The sequence below is a fragment of the Rhipicephalus microplus genome, chromosome 1 (assembly GCF_043290135.1).
Source record: "Rhipicephalus microplus isolate Deutch F79 chromosome 1, USDA_Rmic, whole genome shotgun sequence".
Lineage (NCBI taxonomy): Eukaryota > Metazoa > Arthropoda > Arachnida > Ixodida > Ixodidae > Rhipicephalus > Rhipicephalus microplus.
The window spans coordinates 214,477,975-214,498,206 of record NC_134700.1 but is presented as its reverse complement, the minus strand read 5'-3'; the positions used below and the strand labels follow the sequence as shown (position 1 = coordinate 214,498,206).

Genomic DNA, 20,232 nt, shown 5'->3' with positions numbered 1-20,232 from the left:
TTTTGAACAATGAGTAACGATATTTAATGACAATATAATTGCACTGATGAACGATGGCATGTAATAAATAACACATAATAATAGACTCGATTGTGAACACTGACGTCGTAAAGGCGAAGAGCTTGTAGCTTGAAGTCACAACATTTACACAACGAAGAAGTCCGTCTCTCTACGTACGGCTCCACTTCCTTCAGTTTTGAGTATTTTGGCCCACCTTCAGTCCATCACTAAAAAATTTCTCGCGAATATTGCGCCACAAGGGCTTCGATCCTGTCTGTCTTGCACCTGCAGAGAAGAAGGAAGAAAAAAATGATATCATCGACTGCTCACACTGTGCGGCGTCAAGTGTTCCTGAAAAAGAAGACGTGCCCAAATGTATTTGTAAGTGGAGATGGAAACAAACGCGAGCAACGCGAGCCCTTTACGATGCACTGTTTGATTTGTGGGGTTTAACGTCCCAAAACTACCATATGATGATGAGAGACGCCGTAGTGAAGGGCTCCGGAAATTTCGACAACCTGGCCCTTTATGATGCAATCTCTAACAATCCTTGCACCTTTTTATTGCCCCCAATGCCAGGGCATGATGGAAACAGCGGAACGCGCTGTTTCCATCATGCTCTGGCCTTGGTGGCAATAAAAAGATGCAAGGATTGTTAGGGTATGGCATCATGCAGGGCTCTATGGGATATTTTTATTACCACGTGGAATACAAGCACATGGCGATGAATGTGGAAAAACAGAGAATGTAGCTGCCGCATTCGCGTTTCTTTTCATCCCCACTGTACACATGGCAAAAAAAAAAAAAAAGCTGGGTCATGCTGTAACATACAGAACTGTTCGATAAATTGTTTTTCATACTCTAGTGTTTACGACTAGTGAGAAATAACGGCTATTTGGGATAGTGGGTTAAATTTAATTACAGTAATGGTTGCAGCGCAAGCCTGAAAGTGCTGAAAGAAAAGTGAACGGAAGGCAAAGAGGGACAACACGAGCGCTGACTGTCAGTCAGTTGGTAGTTAGCGCTCGTGTTATCCTACTTTGCCTTCCGTTCCTCGCCTTCGTTTACTTTTCATCCAACACTTTCGTGCTTTCGCTGCAACCCTTATTATGCTAGTAAAAACTCTGGCGAAGTTTTATACATGAATCATCAAATACTAAAAAATGAATGATTTACAAGTGCATTTCAACACCACCGAAAAAATGTAGCCGTTTGGAATGAGCGAACTGTCTCAGTTAATTTGCAGATAAAATCAAATGAAGCATTGTACGTTAGCAAGACATCTGAAAACGTTTATAGGGTTTCGGAATACCTAAGCTCCATAACGATTGATCAATGTTGAGAAATAAACAGCCTGGTATGTAAGTATTTGCCACGTACATAGTAGTAAATTTGTTCATGAAAAATTGCCCGTGTGGGCACGTGCTTTAAAAAAATATCTCCGTGAAGCTATGTGGGTTGATAGTCTAGCCTTTCCGCGACTTGATTGCACCTAGGAAAAAAAAAACTTTACTCGTTGGGCCGTTAATAGTCCCATATAGCCTCTCCAGCTTTTAGTTCCTCTAAGTTTCTCCGAAACTAATCCTACTGTGCAGATATTAAGGAAGCCCGAATGACAATGCATTGCTACTGTGCTAATATATCAGAAACATCTGCGTGACGTCAACTTAAAGCTGAGGCCTCGTTGCGCTGAGTGTGCTTACCCGTAGCGAGATGTGTCATTCTTCAGTAGCATCAGGAGAAGCTCGGCGAGGTACTTCATCAACTGAACGTCAGACCCGAGCACTGCACTGCACACAACACTCGCGGCACCATTGAAGCTTGACTTCCCGATGACTCAACCCGCACCTCTGATGCAGTGGTGGTATAATTCGGTTCAGCACCACTGGCTGTTTTGACGACGCAATAATCGTTTTCGGTATCCACTGAAGGTACTTGTCATCGCCGAAAATGCAGTTCCAACGGCGCTCTTCACGTGGTCATGAATATATGATCGTTATGGAAGCTGCAAAGCATGACAAACAATTCGGGCGAAGTTTCTTCAGCTCGCCCTTTTCTACGGAACATAAACATGCTGACGATAAAAAGAAGATAGATGCAGTATATAAGATTGTGGGTAAGTTTCCGAAGCCAGACTGTCAGGTATGCGACGCATTATTCGTAGTGTTGAAATAGGGATTAAAAGAAATTTCTACGTACCTTAGAGGAAACATGACACTAATAGTGGTCATAGTAGATAGTCTAGGGAAGGATGTTAACCAAGGCAAGTACTACAAAGGTTAGCTATTATTCAATCACCACATGCGATTGCAATATTAAAAGGAGGAAAGAAAGCCCATCGCAAGTAAGTTAGCGGGGAAGATAATTATTGCAGTGCTCTCCTAAGCGTTAAACTTAAAGATTACAATGCTTTCCATAGCTTTTTTCACATTCAGCATTCTCGTCAGCCTTTTCTCGCTTTATACTCCCCCTTCCTGCGCCCGAGTAAGGAACAAAGTTCAGTTGAGCTTGATTGGCGCACCAAAGACTAAATGATTAATTCAACATTATGAAGGCTATAGTGAAATGAAGGAGTGAAACCACTAACATCCTGGATTCGAAAAGTGTTTACGTTTGGGGTTTCCCACGGGAGCCTCTTTCAGAACTGAAGACCTTGCTCCGAACAAAAAAAGAAATTTCTCTGATATGAACGCATCTATAATCAACTGTTTGTTTCAGTAAATATAATCGAAACCACCATAAGGTTCCCGAGTGGGAGCTCGGACGAGAACATTTTCCAACGCTTCTGATAGCTGCAGTGTTTTTATATCATGCCTTAGACAACACGTCATCCTGACCAGTCTGACTTCTTTTACATTCTCGGCTTCAATAGGGGTAGTACGTTGAGACTTACTGTTGCGGGAAACGCTGTGCGGCGAAAGTAACGGAGAGAGGGAGTGATGACTCGAGAGGTGAGCGTGACGTCAGACGTTGGTGGAAAATAAATTAGTTGCTCTGAGTATAGAATGCTTGCACTAGCATTCGCTTCATAAAGAAGATGAGACGCTCTGGTTTGGTGCGTATTCATCGACGCTCCTTCTTCGATGAAGGTTTGGGTCGAAGCTTACTCAAAAGAGAGTTCACTCCCTCATATTCCGAAGGCCGCCACGCAGTCTCTGGCTCGGTTTCCTTTCTTGCATTGCTGTGGTCTAGCACCGAAGAAAGTATGAAAAATCCGTACAAATGCGTGGGCTTAGAGAAATGATCTGGTGGAGCCAGGTTCTTGGCGATGTAGTCCAAAGGAGCACGGGACCATCCTCACACACGTTTGCTGACTAGTGCCAAGCTTTTTTTTTTTCGCACGACGCTCGCATGCTCTGCCTACACTCATTCCTGATAATTCTGCACATAACCATGGCTACACGTACTCTTAATTGTGCTAGCTGCCACAATCGGTGCGTCAGGGCTGGTTGTATCTGCCGGTCAGTGCTTCTTGATGCAACGGGGCCACTTATAAGCCAGCGCGCGACGCAGCACACCTCACTTTCTGCCCCAGATGGAGGTATCTTCTCACCGCCGGCATGTACACTCAACAGCCACATAAAGCCGGGAATGCCCTCTGCAATATATACTGCGCAAAATCGCGATTACATTGAAATGCGCACTCCGAGTTGATTAATAAATAACAAGAAGTATCCGACCTCTTCGACTTTCGAAACGGTCACAGGGCTTGCACGACAAACGTATGTTCTGGACGACTCTGTGCAAAGGCGGAAATGCCTCTCTCCCACTGGTTCAAGAGGTCCGGGGATAAAATTTCCAAGTAGAGACGTCAATACGTTGTTAGTTATAATTGACCATGCGTCTACCGTTCAACGAAAGTTCGACGTGGATGTCATGAGGGGTGCCCACACAGGCTAAAAGCACTTTCACAGTTGACTAGAAACGGGCCACCCTGATCCGAAGACGAGTGACGCATTCGTTTTCGGGCGACCGTCCTGGCTAAACTGTTTGCCTTGTTTCACACCGACTGGGCGAAAGGAGGTGCGAACGGGAAATACGGGATGCTGAGTTGAGTTGTGCCGCTCCTTGGATGCGCCCAGAACGAGGTGGCGGCGGATTCTGTGTCAGTTCCAGACTTCGTCCTCCATTATGGTGTCGCCGTTGCGTGTGCACGTGTACTTCTTGACGGAACCGTTGTTGGGATTGAGCGAATCGCCGACGGAAGAGACGTGCGTCGACACGGACATGCGGGTCATGGCCATGCTGTGGCTTCTCCGGCTGGAAAAGCCCCGTTGCAACCGGTATCGCCCGTAGGAGCGCCGCAGCAGATACAGCACCTGTCGGGTGGACGGAGAAGGAGAAGTGGGGGCTCGTGCTAACGAAAAGTCGTGAGATTACTCAAGTTGAAACGCACAAAGATGTGTGTATATTTGACTGCGAGCGCTTGTGCACGTGTACGACGTAAGCTCTAAGTACATAATGTAGGGAACGACCAAGGATGGGGCGAGAAAGAGGGAACCGACTTCTCTTGTGTAAGCCCTGTGTGCGTACAGCATTCCCGAAAAAAAAAAACCACGAAAGTTCAGTGCTAAGTAATGCTCGTACTTGCGTTTTCAGCGTCGATCAGCGAAAGTTTGACTCAAACTGCCAATCAGAGTGAACGTTACATTTAGCTAGTAGATTTTTCAGCAACGTGATGTGGTTATTACGAGAAATTACTTATAGCAGGCGTCATAATAGTAATAATAAAAAATACGTGTCGTACTTCTATCCGTGAAGAGTACCAGTCAGCATCTACTGCTGAAAAATATTGCCGCGTGTATTGTATTGCTGCATTTTGATTTCCCTCTGAATGACTGTTTGCAATGGTCGGCGCAAATTGCATTGACATGTTTCGTAAACTTCGCACCTATTTGGGATCATTCCGTTAGGATTGCGCGCGAGATGCGAACAGTCTAGTTTATTCCAGAGCTTACGCTGCCAGCAGCGAAAGCAGTTACATATTTGATATTACAGAAATGAATGCTGATGCAGCTCATAGAACACTGGTTTTATCGATGGCCGACGCTCTGGTCACCGCTACTAGTGTACAGGGTGTATTGCTGTAGTTTGACTTGCCAATTTTCGGACACAAGTCAGATGAAATCGAGAGTTTAATCTTCAACACGCCGACTGCTGCCCTCATCAACGTCACGACCCCACGGCACTATAGACGAATCTAATGTAGTTAGTTTGCTTTCACAGCGTTTTTAGAACCACCAATGTGTGTAGAAGTGGGGCAATTTACCCTACGAGGCCAACAACCTGCTTCAAGACAAGTTACAAAACAATAAAAGTGTGTAATGAACAGTGCTTTTTTTTTCAAAGTGTGCATCACAACTTATTCGAATAATACTTGAAATGTTCAACTAACAAGTTCAGGAAAATATGTGCTAGTGGTCCATATAGTTTTGTAAAAAAGTTTGAGACTAAGTTTTTCAAATACTTTTCTAACTTATCATTTTCCATTTCCGTAGGCTATGTGCAATGTTTGCCCCAAGTGCGCTCGAAGCTTATGAATTCGCAATAAACTAATTGAAACCTTAAGCTTTTTGTTTCTGCCATTTGACTTCCTTTATCACTGAGGTTTTAAGTTGGCATCTTCTAATTGATGCGTGCGGAAGATGTTGGTCCATAAGGCAGTCTGACGCACCAGAACAACAACAAAAAAAACAACAACAACAGGAAACGTGATACGCGACGGTACATTCTAGATGAGCTTGCAGCAGAACATTGCTTACCAAGCTGGAACGAGGGACTGATGCGCGAATTCGCAATGTTTAGCAGCTACGCAAGCATTTACAAATTTTATTATGTTGCAACACTCACCTCTCCGTTGAAGTAGCAGAATATGACGGCGACAAAAAATCCCTGCAATAAACGAAAATGCCAAGGTCAGGTATACAGTTTTGTTACCTACACAGGTATGCGACCTAGGAAAACATGTGGGAAGCGAAATAATGCAACACAAGTGTAGAAAACTTCAGATGTTTGAAAGGTAATTCAAGGCAAGGCTCGCGCATAGAGTGGGGTTCTCAAACACATGGTCTTCAGCGGCCCATCGCACTCCTGGTGGTCTTTACCTCATACTTTTTTATCGATAACTTTGCCACCTGCATAGACACGAGTGGTCTCAAAGATGTTTTTCTTGAAACACCCCGGGTGGTCACCAAGCCGCAAAGCATGACTGTTGATCGAAAAATACATTCCAGAATACCCTTAATTATTGCGAGAATTCCGGATATCAATACTGATATGTTTTACAAAACCTTGCATCAAATCGCCTTGATAAGTGACCCGAGTGTTAAATATTGCCATACACACTTCTTTCCAAGTTGTATGTTGCAGGCGTATTGCACGTGTTTTATCCTGCCTCATGCGAGCTGCGCCAGAATGGCTGAGAGCATACCAGATTATTTTAAGGTCGTGTCTCTGTTGGGCGTGAGCGCGCTTATGCGAATAGCGAAGTTAATCCTCGAACAAACGCATGCCGCCAGCGATAACGCTGGAACGTTCTACGGCGCTTGTATAAATGCCGACGCGCCTCGCCCCTGATAAGATTACCGAATTGCCGACGCACTCTTCACCGACACCAATGTCATTTGAGTTTAAATTTGCTGCAGTTTTCGTTTCCCGGCCACAAGTACAGTGGAATAAAGTGGAATAAAGAGTTTCAACTTGGATAGGCCGACAGCTGCCTTTGTGAAAGTCACGACCCCATGACAATATGGGAAATGCTTGCTCTGAAACGGCAGTAATAGCTGACATTTCGTTTGAGCTCTGCCACCTCCTCTCCCCTCACACTCACACCTCTCTCATTGGCTTGGCGCTTGCGGGACTAAATTTATTGGCTTCGGCTCAATAGCTGAGGTGAATTTGAGACCACCGAGGTAAATCAACAACACCGAAACATTTCACGAGCCGCACTTCACCATCCAGATAATCAAGGTTGTCCTTTTTTTTTTTTCATTACTCTGATCAACTGACATAGGTCAAGTTTGCTTTACTAAATGATTCAGGCGTCTTAACTAACTGCTTGAACAAGGAAGTGGACTTGACGGAATAAAAGTAGAAAAGACGAGCCCCGGCTCTCTATAGGTAATGAAATATTCGTCTTGCCTGCAGACCATCTGACGCTTTGCTGATGTACTGATAGACTTCCCAAGCACCACAATTCGATGGGCTTCGGTACACAGTCATGAGGAAATGCATGCCGAACAGTGGGAACAGCACCAGCACAGCTCGTACGGCTTTCCTGCACAATGTGATGAAATTAAATAATTCGGCACTAGAGGAAGCAATAACAAACACTTCATTAGAAGCCGCCACCGTGGGTAATCGACAAATCCTCGTAAGGAGCAACGTGCTACCATAACAGGCAGCAATGCCGTGGCCGCATGAAAATTTACCACGAGTGGCATTTTGTTTATTTATGAGAAATACGATAACGGCTGCATCTCGCTTCCGTGGTACCACTTTTGGGCAAAATGTCACTGCGGCTCAATGAAATTTACTCCACTTTTCAGTGAGACGAAAAAGGCCGGAATTCTGCATGTTTTATTGTTGATTCTTCTACTAATTTCACCATCTGGCACCTCTGAAATTGCAATTCATCGCTGCCGCTATTTACTTGCACTGCGGGTTGCGAAAATGCTACGCATCGACTGAATGCGGCTGTAGATGGAGCTTGGCTTCCGCTCCGAGTAAAAGCAAAGCACACGTATGATATAGTTCTGCTTAGGGTTAACAAGCTAACGCGAATCAACGTGTATACGTTTCTTCATTTCATTCTGAAGGCTTTATTGCGTGGTGTGTTGCCTCTCCAGAGTCATTCGCGCCAAGTTATGTAACAATCACAAACAAAAGCCACGCTAACACCATTTCTCACTTAATGATCTTCCCAGTTAAAAAAAAAAAAGATCATATGCTCACGTCTCCTGCGAGTCTGCGACTGCCTTAACAAAACCAAGGTGGGGAAATACAAGACTAGTTTTGTGTTTTATTTAAATTGCAGTATAACCATAATTAAACTATTCATTGAGTAGTCACGTCCCTTCAACCACGTCAGACAATAACTACATTCGAACACAAGAATGCTGATATATATTCATATTATAATAGATCGTTTCCTAATATAACTTTACGTAAAAAATATGCCAACGCGAATGTACCCACAGATGACCGAGATGAAAAAGGAATTAAGTGATCTCACAGCTGCCACAAAGAAGGCCACAGAATTGCCGCGAAAAACAAAGAAAAAGAAATAAAAGCCCCTAAACATCAACTGAGCAGAGTATAACAGCTTACCGAAATTGGCTTGGCTCGTTGGCATGGGTGCTTCTCAACTTGGTAACGAGAACGCGAATGATGTTGCACAGAAAAATGAAATTCGCCTGTAAAACAGAAAAGAAAAAAATTACAAACCACACGACGACCTCAACGGGAGCAACGCTTGTGAGAAACAGATATATTTTTTTCCCATCACGAATTATGCATTTTTTTCGCAGCCACATGTATGTAGATCTTCGTATTGAAACGCACTAAAAATTGAAACTTGCGCAGAACGCTGCACCAGCTTCAGCTGATTGGATTACGTAATTGTAATAACCCGTACTTGGACAGGGCATAGCGCACACTTGGTTTAGTCTTGTTTACTCCATCACTGTAGTATTGCGCGCTATTTTACATACGTACGAAACCTGTCTTGGCAATAACTTCTTCAATTTTTAGTTAGGGCGACAAGCGATGGTGCTTCATCGGAGTGCACGTATATCCGCAACAAGCGCGCAGTTTGCATGGAGCGGCCCTAACGATGTAAGAGCGGAGAAGAGCTAGTCAGGCATGCAAGAGCATACATGCGTATAATCGAAACTGTCACCCGGCTCATTGTAGCGGAAAGGGCACAACACGGCTGATGCGAAGGCTTCTTGCCTGAGCTCCGCACTGACTTATTTTGTTTCGCATCAGGAAGTTAGCTGCGCAGCTGGCTACGGTATTGGTTAGGGAAGTACACTCATAATTATTAATGCCCCATCACGGGCGAAGACAGCTGGACTGCCACGCAAGTGCTCAGATGGTGCGAGGTCAGGTAAATAAGACGCGTGTAAATAATTTTTCTGCAGGCCGTAATGCCTAACTGTGCTGCACAGGAAAAGAACGGGATGCTTGCGCACGTGGCACACCCCTAATTACGCCACGCCTTTGAGAGGATTGTGACCTCGTTTTATTGTTGCGTGCGGTATCACTGTACTTACTTGTCTCTGGTTGACATTTAAAAAGCTGAAATCTTTACAGCGAGTACCAGTCCTTTGTGCAGCCTTAGGCATAAAATCCGAGCTTCTGCTGGCCTAAAGACTATCGGGGGCTACGCAATGCACTATATTATGACCTTTTGGCAAACTAGTGTAATTTATGAAGTTACGCACTACAGGCCAGCCTTCTGTTACGTACGAAGGTGCGCTCGGCTGCATATATTTGACACAAACCGATGCAGTTGTACAACATTACACGCTGTGTTCAACTGCTTTTTTCTTATAAGAAACTTACTTTAACAAACTTACAGTGCGTAACTGAGGCGATAACGAAACAAAGTGGACGGGGGAATAACCGTCGTGGTATAGTTCAATTGTAGAGCGCCAGACACGTTATTTGAAGCCGCAAGCTCGGTGCCTGCCCATGGCAAGTTATTTTTTCGTCAACTGTTACTTCTCTATACTTACAATACAATTACTTCCAATAATATCCCCTATACTTACCTTGGTGTTATTGCCTGTTAGCTTTAAATAATAATGTGTCCATCAAAAAAAAAAAAAAATACACGAGCCGTCAAACGTACTCTCCTTTTCTTCTTGCATATTGGCAGACTTTGATAAGGGACCTTTGATAAGTCTTTGATGAGACTTTGATACTGAAACAGCTTAGTTTTATGCATCAAAAATACACATACCAGTTGTCTTCGTTACAATATTTACAAACTGAAAGTCGTTGCAGCCTTCCAATCATATGTAGTGCAGTTAGGTTAGACCACATTACCCGAGGCTTCAGTTGTCGTCATCTCTGTTGCACCATTACTTTGTCATTTAGGCTCTTTTCCTTTTCAATATTACCTTCCCGAACTGGCTCTTTAACACACTGGCGCAAACTCGCGATACCTAGGCAGTTTACCTTCAAGGATAATAACTATTACTGGGCCCGCAGAGAAACCATATTTAGCGCAAATGACCGATCGTTACAACAGAGATCAACCTTTTTAAGAGCGGACAGGAAGTATGGTGACAATGAACCGTTACGACTCGTCCTACTCAACCTCTCCTTCACTCCCACAGCAGTTAGTGACCATTTTTGACAACGTGCAACGCAATAGATATAATTTGCGAGTATTTTGTGTGACGAAAATCTACGTGAGATCTAGTCATGGCACTAAAGTCACGTAACGTCACGTAACAAGCAAGTCATGGGTCAAAAATCGCGTAACATGGCGAAACAACTTGTCAAGAAAATAAAATGACGTAAAATCCCGCAACAACTTGGCACATGACTGAAATCACGTGAGCTCACGCAACTAGTAACGCGACTAAAAATAACGTAGCATGAGTTAACTAGTCAAGTGAGTGAAAATCACGCAACGTCGAGTCACGTGACTAAAAGTAAGGTAACGTAACGTAACTAAAATTCACGTGACGCAAGGTTCCCTGCAACTTTTCGTCCCCAAGTAAAACCACGGCATGACTTTCGGCACACCACGAACAAGGAATGCACTCACGAACAAACAGAAGAGGCCAGGCGCCAGCGTGATCCAGTTATATCCTTCTACGTTGTCCATCCAGCAACTGCAGCAAAGATGGTGACGGTGCAGTAGAAGTCGCCGACCATGCATCAGAGGTCGTATGCGCGTTATGTCTCTGATAGGCTGACCTTAACCAAGCCACTCACAATAATCAGCTGGTCAGATGAGCGAGGCAAGTGTCCCATGCACAACCACAGCCTCGCAGTTTGGTGTGCCCTATAGCATCCAATATTTTCATGGTACGTACATTTCCATGCATCACCGAATCGGTAGCATGCAGAGACTGTGTTCGTTGAAACACGCATGTGCGTGCGCTTACGATGCAGTAGCATTTACTACGCGATTTGCATGAACGATTCTGTAATACCATACTATTTGTTTTGTGTTTTTTATTTTTTTATATTTAAGAGTCATGTGTATTGTGAAATGCTAACTTATATACGATGATGTACTATGCAAGTGCGAAGATGCGCATCTTAAAATGCAAGCTACGTAGCCTACGTACAATCAAACTTCTTGAAAGACAGCCAAAAGATTATTTTTCGGATGCTGAAAACATGCAGTTGCTGTGACTGTGCGTATTTATTCGAACCAAGAGTGACAGCACACAGCTCTGCAATACCAGCACAAGCCTAGAAGAGGTATTCATGCTATTTGCGTACTCTCAGATTTCATTAATATTATGATTCTTTGCCATACTATCAACACCCACGGACCACTCCATGTGTCAATGTAATATTTTATTGTATATATATCTTACGCTTTAACATAGTGGACTTTTGGCCTTTTTACATCCACACTGCACTTTATACTATCGAAACTCATAGACCAACGCTAACACCACGTTATTAGTCATGGCGCTTTTTAACAAACCCTGGCCCTCGAACTGCAAACTCCTACTAATAATCACCATCATTATTAAGTGGACCAGAGCTGAGTGAATATTTGCGGTCATTGAACGCGGTCATTGAAATCCACCCCCCGTTCACGCAAGAGCCTCCTTCAGGGCAGCGCTAGGCATGACGTAGGTGTGCCAGGTCATTGAGACTACATGCATTACGTGCCCTGTGCTACATAACGCGAATGAAACGCACGCGCGACGCGAGGTAACAGGTGCCTGAAGTTCTTCCATACACATGTTAATACCGGGACACAAATCGGACGTATAAAGCTTGGAGGACGCTAACGTTCCACCATCAAGACGAGGGCGCGATAGTGTGTTTGGGAAGCATGCGCACAGCCTTGAGCCGTAACGCACGGAAGAGAACGTTTGTCCCCGTAACATATTGGCCTTTCAAAAGTATTGTAGAATGCCCACTACGAGAACAACTGCGAAGTGTTCAGCTGCCTTCACGCACCTGCGCAGCTGCACATTTTTTAATGAGTGACCACCAGCTCTTTGCAATATGCGCTTGTTCTTTAACGCCTGCCGGGATTCCACGATTCGAACGCGCACTATTAGATGCGTTAAGGAGGCTCCTTCGACTACATGATATCCTTACATAGTTTTTATGAAGTTTTTTCAAGCACTGGTGTGACTACGTTGGCGGAAGAGCCACTGTCTACGCAGGAGGCACGGGTTCGAATCTCACTCTGAACGAGGTGATTTGGTTTATCTGAATCTAGCTTGAATTAGTACTTATGGACAACTCCAATTTTTCGCTCACAACCAACGACGACGCCGCCGCCACCCACAGCGAAATTTCTGCGAAGCGAGCTCTTTTAAGCTATTGCGTTAATATTGGGTGTGCCTTGACGCACTTAACATCGGTGCAAAACACGACATACAATTCCACCAATATCGTTCGTATACTACACACATGCACGACATGCGGCAGATGCACGCGAGAGTTGACGTGGTACTATAAGAATTCGGATTGCAAGATGCAGCAAAAACACAAGTAGAGTTGATTTCATGGAAACAATTTCGAGTTCGACATGGCAGTTCGACGTGAATGGCAGTGAATCGGGGCATACAAACTGCGCTTTCATAAGAAGCCATGCATACTATACAGCACTTTTATTTAAACTTACGTTGTCGTGGGATCAAATCCCGGCTGTGGCGGCTGCATTTCCGATGGAGGCGGAAATGTTGTAGGCCCGTGTACTCAGATTTGGATGCACGTTAAAAAACCCCAGGTGGTTGAAATTTCAGGAGCCCTCCACTACGGCGTCTCTCATAATCATATGGTGGTTTTGGGACGTGAAACCCCACAAATCAATCAAATCAAATCAATCAATCATTTAAACTTATGTTCGTGCTGGCGAGGCAACATCACGTCAAGTTTACTTCACTGCTGAAAAAATTGTGTTCAGGTCTTGATTAAGCTATAGCAACTTGGCCCACTATCTGATATCCACTAGTGCGAACAAATCAAGGAAAACATGTGCATTAAGAAGACACAAAAGATTGCACCTCATTTGCACGATGTCTGATATGGATTAAGATGCACGAGTGAAAGACAGAGCGCGAATGGGAGAGTCATTTTTACAGTGGCACCGCAAACTGTGAGCATCTGCACTTCTCTAAAGAAACTGTAAGTACGTGCTACACATAGCGTATGACGCACATTGATTGATATGTGGGGTTTAACGTCCCAAAACCACCATATGATTATGAGAGACGCCGTAGTGGAGGGCTCCGGAAATTTCGACCACCTGGGGTTCTTTAACGTGCACCCAAATCTGAGCACACGGGCCTACATTATTTCCGCCTTTATCGGAAACGCAGCCGCCGCAGCCGGGATTTGAACCCGCGACCTGCGGGTCAGCAGCCGAGTACCTTAGCCACAAGACCACTGCGGCGGGGCCGTATGACGCGCATTCTCTACAACTGATGTCGGTGCTATACGGATCACAGAAAATTCATGCAACGTATCACAAACCGGTGCTTCAAACATAAGTAATCATATACACGCGCACTCCATATAATCCCGTCCGGGCACTGTCAAGTCCCACGCACGAAGCAATTTTCACGCCATTTCAAAAACCAAGCACCCGAAACAATACATCAAGCAGTTGTTAAAAGTAATTATTTTGTTAGGACCAGCTACTGCGTCATTCAAGCATCACCCAACATTGCGACATTGTGAAAAGAAAAAGAAAAAGAAAAATGCATGCAAACTTATCACGTGCCACATCGTGCATCATGTTAGCAATGTAAGCTCACGAGCTTACGTTATATGCTTTTCTTGGAAACTCACCTTGAGTCTTCTCTGGAAAGGAATGAAAACGAACGCACTGTAACTGACCAAACATGAGCAAGAAACAAAAGCGTCAAGTTTGATTAGACGATTTCACATATTTCCGGACAGAATTTTCCTACATATTTTCAAACTCTCTCTTCTTTCTCTCTTTTATTCTTTTTCACAGAAACGAGGCACCTAGGTGCGGTGAGCGCCTTCTGGACAAATATCCACGTAGAGCACTTATCGCCAGCACTGTTCTTCAAAAAAAGTTTACGCCGATTTTGATGCTGCACGTATCACGAGTGAAGGTGGCTAGCTAATGGCAGGAAACACTTGCGAACGTCTATATTTGCGATGCCGGAACAGTAATCCCTTATATGTTCTCGCATGATTTGTCAGGATCGCACTTATGTTGACAAACGCGTGCCCCAAGCTATTTGGGCAGACTCAAATGATTTATTATTTTTTCAGCTGATATAAGATGGCACCCTTGCTGCCGGAAATTAAAACCGCATGCTGGTAAATTTTACTTACGGATGACCAGCCCTCACGGCTCGCAAGATGGCGCTGATGCTTACGAAGACGGCAGGGCAACCTGGATGAAAAATACATATATGTGATTATCATTTTGTGTTCAATACATTTATAGCGAACAGAAAATATCATCTTAAGCCGGTATGCTCTCCCTTCGTACTCTACTTCTACTTCTGCTTCGCTTCCGCAACACGTGTGCCAATTTGTTCCGCGCGGAATCCAAAAACTATGTTGGATGAGTCTGTTACGAGACGAAAATTCACGTAGCATTACTTAACTAGTCACGAGGCTACACAAATTACGCAACATCTAGACCCGTGACTAAAAATTCCGGGACATTTTGTCACGCGACTAAACACGAAAGAATGCGTAATAGCAACAGAATTTGTTCCACCATAAACCACATAAGACCTAACAGGTTATCATGAAACTAAAATTCCGTCCTTTAACAGGCGGTCACGTGACATGTCTAGCCAAGTCTAGCCATACTTTCTCCTACAAGTTAAACCTTAGCTTCTCCATCAAAATTTTGGTATTATTTGCAAAGGTTAGCAGGATTGAACACTAAAGCGCTGCTGAGTGTCTTGCGGTCCACACCTTGAGAGAAACTTCGCAAATAGCGTAGTCTACGTGTATGTGGCTGTGTGCGTTTTGTGTTTTAGATGCGAAACAGCTCTTTGGCTGGCTAGCCTGTGTAACGCTGTCCTTCCGTGTCTCCGTGTGAACGCACCACACCGTGTTCCACCAACCAGAGTTGTTGGAACGATGCCAAGTAGGTCAAGTGGCAGCTGCGCGTTGAGGTCACTCTCTCCCTACTTGCAGCAGCTGCCGGCTCCTGCCAACTCAACTAGGTCGTGTTGCTCCTCTGTCCACTCACAACACACTTCCTTGTCGCTTCATCCTCTCCACCACGTGCAATGCTCAACCGCACGTCGAGTGTAAACACTGTTTTAGACCTTCATGGGCTGGGGATTATACTAGTGAGATTAGCTCTACAAGGAACAGTACCCGCAGAGCTAATCTCACTAGTATGGTCCCCGGCCCATCAAGGTCTGAAGGGGAATGAGAAGGCGCACGCGATCGCCCGAGGGCTGACATTCCCGTCGATCGACGCTGACCCGCCGCCTACGTGCGAGCAGCCCCTCTCCACAAGAGACGAACTAAGAACGTTTCAGAAAATCACCGCACACTATAAACTCCACCATAAGATTTATCCAGAGGCAGCTAAACAGCTGAGCAAAAAGGAGGAAATTATGTGGAGAAAATTGCAAACCGGGGTGTTTCCAAACCCTCACATGTACAGTAAATGGCACCCGGATGTGTTCAACTCCAGATGTGTGCACTGCAACTGCACTGCGGGTTTAGTGCACATGGTATGGACCTGCCCATCCTACAATGATCCAAGTAGAAACGTAGAATCCTGGGAGGCCTTATTACACAGACGTGACGCCAAAGAACAGCGTCAAGTCATCGGTCTCGCTCTGACCGCCACCGAGTCCCAAGGGATTCCGGCCGATGGCTAGGGGGATGATTGAGGCAGAGGCCGAAGCCTCCTCCCCCATCATTCTAGACGGGTGCAAATAAACTTTATTTCTCTCTCTCTTCAGACCGTTTATATACGATGAGACTACGAAGCCTTCGCCGAAAGGAGACTGAACTTGTTATTGGCAAGGTGCTTGAGGGTATGTCTGGGGTTGCCATGGTCAACGTCCAATGCTTTAGTGTATGCAGAGGCTCGACAACCACCTTTGGCAAAAGTCCGAGCTAAAGAAAGATCTAGAAGTATATTTAGATTTTCACGCAACATGAAAGTCATCTTTTATCTGGTGCACTAACACAAAGGACGGCAATGCGAATACAGGATAGTGTATCATCATTCCAAGCAGTAGTACCAGGATTTAAACAATGGAAACCTTCAAAACCACCTTGGATGCTGCCGCTTCTCAGCGTTATCTGTGAAATAGATGACATACGGAAGAAAGCAGGCATGGCACTTCTAGTAGCGGCACAGATGGTACCTCATTATTTTCCTATAATGCGTAATGAAAAAACAAACAAAGAAATATACAGATGGATCATGCACTGAAGAAGCGTCAGCCTGTTCGTTCTTTATGCCCGAAATTCAGAAGAGAATATACAAATCATCGCACAAATCTTCATCGATGACAGCACAATTGGTGGCTATCTTTGAAGCAGTTAAGCTTATCTGCGAGAATTCTGAGCTACGAAAGTGGGTGATATGCACGGATAGCGAACCTGCCCTTCAGCAAATCAAAAATGTGAGATCACTTTATTAAAATGGTGAAATAGCACAATGTTTTGCAGAAAGTGTGGAATATGCCTCAGCGCAGGGTCACAACAGCGTATTCCAATAGATACCCAGTCACATTGGAATAAAGGGAAATGAAGAGGCTGACAGCGTCGCCAAGAAAGCATTGAAAGGACGGGATTACGCAATCCCTTTGTCAGGGGTGGATATTCGACATTTTATAACTCAGGGAGCTAACCATTCATCGTTCGATGAAGAGGTGGTTTGATAGCCCTAAATTAAAGGAATCAGTACTTTTCAAAGTTGATTCACTCAGAAAAATTTTCATAACGACAGATCTCCCACGACACTTAGAGACATTAATCCACAGACTTCGATTCGAAGTAGCATACACAAACACCTTCCTGTAGAAAATACATCGACCCAGCTCCCCAAAAAGCCATTGCGGTAATGCAGAAGAAAATGTTCGCCATAATTTTTTGAAATGCGTTAAATACGCGAATGAAAGAGAAAATTAAGGAACAAATTAGCAATTTTGGACAGACGAAGAACCATGATGGGCTGCGTCGCATCCCATCATGGTTCTTTTCGGGGAAACGTTCCATACTTTATTATTGTACATATAATCTTCATCACCCAGCACCCGAAGTAGCCTGTCAGGCGAGAAGTCAGACAAACAGCTCCAGCACTACAAGTAAAGTATTTCTGTGTCTCTCTGTCTCCACCGATGGTTCCAGCTTAGCGCCTACAGGCACCGTTCAGTCTAGTTTCCCAGTCTGACTGCAGCGCCAGAATACATAGCCTCGCGGATAAAAACAAAAACAAAAAACCTTGAGACGACTTCGGTGAAAATGGAATGCGACGCGCGTGTTTCGCGTCCTGCATCTGTCGGCGGATTGTGCCCGGGATACATTGAGGATGCGAACACACGTCTCTTTCCTGCGTGCCCCTAACGGCGAATGTCCGAAACTTAGAGACGGGCCAGTGTGAGCAACGCAGCTTGCTCTGGTCAGTGTGTGGCGCCTATAGTGCAAGCTGCGAGCGCTTCTTTATTACACGCAAGACACAGAAGTGAATGGTGCAATGATGATGCGTGTTTATTATTATATTTCTAATTATTGTACCTTTAAGAGGTTGGTCTCTCGCCAAGGTTGTAAAAAGGTTGCTGTTCTTTAAAGAGTTTTTTTTCTTGTAACAGCAACTAACGAAACTTATATGACGGATAAGTGACAAACCACAAAGAAGCCTGTTAGCGTGGGTTAAAATGGTCATTATCTACCTTGCAGACTTTAGCTAATGTAACTTGTTTAGTTAATAGCTCGGTAGTATTTTAGCAAGCTTCAAAAAACCCAGCAGTCACTTTTCTGGCTCTTTGAGTAAAATAACAAAATTTCCAGTTTATCTACTGCTACCAGCAAAGAACAGAACATAGTTGATCCACTATTTCCTACTATGTATATAAGACCACAAACATACCGCATAAAAAAGGCCGAGTGCAAAACAGTGGTGTTAAGTAACAGACCTCTCCAGAGGGCCATCCTTTGCCGAAATACAAAGAAAGCAATGAAACTAGCCGGGCGAAATTAAAGTGCGTTAGATAAGCCTGACGCTCGTCTTTAACCCCAGCTACTACCGCGAAATACTACCGCGAAGATAAAAAATAAGTGTGGTCCGATGATCGATCCGCAAAGATAGCAATAACAGTAAAAAAGACAGTGGAAGCCGAAACACGTCCCTATACTAAAAAAAAAAAGATAAAGTGGGAGGTGGTGGCGAGGTGCGGGGAGTATCACACAAGTGAAAGTGGTTTGGGTATAGATTTTCCCGTGGATGATTGAGTGTGACCAAAGACATTAGGTTTGCAGACGACGTTCGGCAGCCTTCGAGTATACGAAAACAGAAATTTAAGGCCGCATGTTATATTGTGAATGCGGAGGCGGATGGCACCACTTTAGTGTTGACGGATGGGGATATGATTGTGCGGAAATGCGAAGATCTAGAACTAAAGAAACGTGAATCGTGTGTGCATAGTAGACATATTTTGCAGGTAACAGCAACCGTCGCGATAAATTTGTGATCGATAGTGGGAGACGAGCGAAGACCTCCGGCGTTTGAGACTAGGACAGGTTCACGAAAGTAATATTGACCAGCACAATTCGGCAAATCTGGTCATCACCGAGACCTCATCGATATGCTAGAAGATTCAATATCCTAAATGTGTCTTATGTTTAGGCTGTCTATTATTCATCCTTCGACATACTTTTATGCGCTTATGTGCTTGTGTAGCGATCGTTAAGCACTATAGGTTTGGCATTAAGCGAAGTCGCTGTAATTTTGGCTTGTTTATGCGCTGCACAGTGTCATCACAAAAAGGTGTGTGTATACGTTATTATTCATGAGAACATATGTTTATTGAAGCGAAGGCATGGTCACATTTAGCGGTATTGTCCCCTTGTCATACGGCTTCTGCTCTTTCTTCCTTTTAGATGCGAAACGTCTTACGGTCAAGCTCAATCCGATGTGCGGCCTGACCACCGTTGAAGCGCATGTGCGCCCCCTCCCACTGCTCTCCTACGCTGCTATCCATCCGTCGGTCAGGACGCACGGACGGACGCTTCGCCCCTCTCATCATGATTCGCTCCGTGGATATGCTGTGATTTTTTTCTTTCCCTCTATCCTTCTCACGCTTGCTTCCTGCTTCTTTCCATTTTCATTTCTCTTTCGCTCTTTTTTTTCACCGATTTTTATCTTTGTATCTTTCCGTTTGTGACTCTTTTTCTCTTTATCTCTGCCATTCTCATACTTTCCATGTTTTGCTTTGCTCTCTTAGTTTTTCTCCACTTCGCCTACACACCTCTCCTCGTCACCCCCACTTCCCTTTCTCACCGCTTTCGTATACTATGCAACATAAGGCATGCTGTGCTCTGCTATCGTGTCTGGATAGCCGAGTGGTCATGATGCTCGTCTGTAGATCGTGGGAATGCGGGATTAGATCCTGCCTCACTAAGAAATATTTTTTGTGAACAATATTTCAGTCGCTTTTTTGTATGTTTATTTCTCCTTCTCTCTGGCTTTCTTACGAGCCTTTCTTGTCCCTTTCTGTATTCGCTTTCTCGCTCATCCGTCACCGGATAATTCGCCGCACAGGTTAGCTGGTTGATTCCCTCAATATCTTGGCGTCACCAACTCCGGGAAATAGGACATTATCCGTGAAAGAAGCCGAATATGAAGAAGACGGTGACAACGAAGAAGACAACGACAAGACTGCGCGCCGGTTCGTGACGACAATCATTTATGTTTCCGCGTCAAGGAAAACGGTCAGCTTAAACAGGTCTGCTCTTAATAAAACTGATGGAGTTGATGAACTGTAATGTATACCTATTAAACGCGCCATTAGCTTATTTAGCGGATCATATGGTCATTCGATATAAACG

The 20,232-nt window shown here is 44.5% G+C and overlaps 1 protein-coding gene across 5 annotated transcripts in view; it reads right to left on the bottom strand.

Moving 5' to 3' along the window:
• The window catches only part of LOC142806658 (calcitonin gene-related peptide type 1 receptor-like), a 213,867-nt gene continuing 193,635 nt past the window's right edge, over nucleotides 1–20,232 (bottom strand). For 4 of the 5 annotated variants that reach the window (XM_075891284.1, XM_075891286.1, XM_075891287.1 and 1 more), the window contains 7 exons: nucleotides 14,530–14,590; nucleotides 10,784–10,850; nucleotides 8,329–8,414; nucleotides 7,141–7,276; nucleotides 5,851–5,892; nucleotides 1,704–4,319; nucleotides 1–285 (listed from right to left, as the gene is read on the bottom strand). In XM_075891284.1, coding sequence (XP_075747399.1) covers nucleotides 4,107–4,319; nucleotides 5,851–5,892; nucleotides 7,141–7,276; nucleotides 8,329–8,414; nucleotides 10,784–10,850; nucleotides 14,530–14,590 — 605 coding nt within the window. In that variant the 3' untranslated portion in view covers nucleotides 1–285; nucleotides 1,704–4,106. The remainder of the gene's footprint in view (nucleotides 286–1,703; nucleotides 4,320–5,850; nucleotides 5,893–7,140; nucleotides 7,277–8,328; nucleotides 8,415–10,783; nucleotides 10,851–14,529; nucleotides 14,591–20,232) is intronic. The other variant, XM_075891285.1, reaches the window with a different exon arrangement.